This window comes from Chlorella variabilis (genome assembly GCF_000147415.1).
Source record: "Chlorella variabilis unplaced genomic scaffold CHLNCscaffold_7, whole genome shotgun sequence".
Lineage (NCBI taxonomy): Eukaryota > Viridiplantae > Chlorophyta > Trebouxiophyceae > Chlorellales > Chlorellaceae > Chlorella > Chlorella variabilis.
Genome location: NW_005435081.1, coordinates 332,539 through 334,983, shown reverse-complemented (window position 1 = coordinate 334,983; position 2,445 = coordinate 332,539). Strand labels below are relative to the sequence as shown.

At 70.3% G+C, this 2,445-nt stretch overlaps 2 protein-coding genes across 2 annotated transcripts in view; one reads left to right on the top strand and one right to left on the bottom strand.

Annotated features, from left to right (window-relative positions):
* CHLNCDRAFT_144154 (hypothetical protein) overlaps positions 1–963 on the top strand; it is a gene marked incomplete at both ends in the record, with an annotated part of 2,529 nt that extends 1,566 nt beyond the window's left edge. Inside the window, 2 exons of the mRNA XM_005848772.1 lie at positions 113–718; positions 907–963. Of these exons, the coding sequence (XP_005848834.1) occupies positions 113–718; positions 907–963 (663 nt within the window). The remainder of the gene's footprint in view (positions 1–112; positions 719–906) is intronic.
* Positions 964–2,169: 1,206 nt separating this feature from the next.
* The window catches only part of CHLNCDRAFT_144153 (hypothetical protein), a gene marked incomplete at both ends in the record, with an annotated part of 2,480 nt that continues 2,204 nt past the window's right edge, over positions 2,170–2,445 (bottom strand). Inside the window, one exon of the mRNA XM_005848568.1 lies at positions 2,170–2,397. Coding sequence (XP_005848630.1) covers positions 2,170–2,397 — 228 coding nt within the window. The remainder of the gene's footprint in view (positions 2,398–2,445) is intronic.

The window sequence follows — 2,445 nt, the reverse complement described above, 5'->3', positions numbered from 1 at the left end:
AGACACACACACACACACACACACACACACACACACACACACACACACACACACATGCACGCACACACAAACACACACACACGCGCACGCACACGCTGTGGTCTGGCCGCAGGAGGTGCGCGACCTGGTGAGGGCTGCCGAGCAGCAGATTGCAGCGCTGGGCGCACGGCTGGGCCTGGCCCCCGCCCTGGCCCCCACCGCCGGCACCGCCGCCGCGGCCGCCGTGCGCGACCCCGCCTCCGAGCAGCAGCCCCTGGGCGGGCTGCTGGACTGCGGCGCCGCGCCGACGCCGCCGACGCCCGCGGACGCGGATGACCCGCAGCAGCAGCATGTGCAGCAGCAGCAGCAGCAGCAGCAGCAGGAGGCAGTGGAGGTGGTGGCGGCCTCGGGGCGGTCGCTGCTGAAGCGGGACCGCAGCAAGACGTACACGCCGGGCAGGCCGCGCACCAGCAAGCGGCACGAGCCGCTGGCAGGCGCCGAGGGCGGCCAGCACACCACACCACAGAGCAGCGGCAGCAGCATGCAGGCATCCCAGGGGGCAGCAGGTGGAGGAGGAGGCTCCGCCCACCAGCAGCAGCGCGGCGCCAGCGGCAGCGGCACGCCCGCCGGCGACTCGCCCGCGGCAGGCGGCCCCGGCGACGCCGCCGGCGGCGCCCCGCGCCGTGCCTCCATCATGCAGCGCACCAGGGCGGCGCTGCAGCTGTGGAAGTCGCTTCGGGTGAGCGCTGCGGCCGCCCACCTCAGCCGGGTGTCGCCCCCGGCCCTGCCGCCGTGCAGGGCAGCGGCGGCAGGGTTGGCTTTGGAGGGCCCTCCCTGCACAGCTGCAGAGCTTGCTTCAGGACAGAACACCCACCCGCTCACCCTCACCCCGCCTCCCTGGGCCCCTGTTGTTTGCTGCCGCCGCAGTCTAACGCCGCCACGCCCTCCACAGTGGTTGGCCAGCCCAAGCCCCCGCAGCTCTGACGCCGGGGTCGCCGCTCGATGCCACGCATGCCAGCGTGGGCCGGGGCGGCCACATTTGTTTTCGTGCCCCACCCGGTTGGAGGGGCATGGCAGGACGGCGGGCAGCGAACAGGTCGCAGCCTGCCCGCGGCCCGCCCCTGCCTCCCGGCACCGCCTCCTCGGCCCACACGTCCCAGCCGCTCCAATTCCTTGCTTGGCATTTTTGTTTTTTCCCGGCCCGTCCTGTCTCTCGGCACCGCCCCTCCTACCACGCCCTCCCTGACCCATACCTTGTGTGCCCTGGCCCCGGCCTCTCTGCGACCGCCACTCCATTGCGCTGCCTCTTCCCCCAACCAACTGGCCCGCCCGCTCAGGCTGCCGCCAGACGCCAAGCTGCACGCATGCGCCGTGCCTTTTGCCCCCGCACGGCGCCTGCCGAGGCTTGTGCCGCCTGAATCCAGCCGCCGCCACGGCTTGTGCCCAAGCACAGCTGCGACCCCCGCTAGCTTGCAACCTGCCAGCTCCCTTGTCCCTGTGCCAAGAGTGCCAAGGAGGCACAATTACAGAGCGCCTGCTTGCAGGCAAGAGCTGGGCAAAAGCATGGCGGTTGGGGGCGGCGCGAAGCGTGAGCAATCAGGCGACCTACGCTTCACTGCGGGTTTACTAGTGCAACATGTGGGACGGGTGGGGTTGGCATGTTGATGTTGATGTGTTGGTACACGTTGTGGCCGCCGGGGCGGAGGGCGGCCTGGCAGGACGGTAGAGACCGAAGTAGGGCACGGGAGAAACGGACAGGAGGACAGGGGGGTGAGGAAAAGAATGGGGCAGAGCGGGTTGCATGGGTTGCCAACACAAGGTTGCTGTGTTTGGTTTGTGGGGAGGGAGCCCCGCAAAAGGCTGGGGACAAAAGACAAGCTGGCTTGCTTGTGAAACTAGGAGACAACTGGGCATACACCACGCCCGGGAAGCAGGGCGGGCAAAAGGCAAAGGAGGGCAAAAATCGCTCGACAGCTGGCTGGCGGGCAGCAGGCATGGGGTGGGCAACAGGCATGCGCTGCAAAACTAGTGCTACAAAGTATCCATCATTCATAATTCGCTGCTGCTGCGTCGCGGGCTGGCACGCGCTGCTGCTCTCGGCCGGCGGCGCGGCATATGCACGGCAACCACGGATATGCGCGGGAGCGGCGGGGGCGGCTGGCCTACACACAGGGGCGGCCCGTGGGCGGCTCACCGGCCCGCCGGCGCGCCCGCGGCCGCCGCAGCCGGCAGGAAGGCGACGGCGACGGTGATGTCGTCGCATTGCGCGCCCCCCAGCTTGGCCGCCCAGTGCGCCCTGGCCTCCTGAGCCAGCGCCTCGGCCGCCGCCGCCGCGGTGGCGCACCGGCTGGCGATACGCACCGCCTCTGCGCTGCCCACAAACTCCCACAGCCCGTCGCTGGCGACGATGAGGATGTGCTGGCTGGCAGCGGCGGCGGCCGAGGCGGCGGCGGGGGCGGGGGCGGA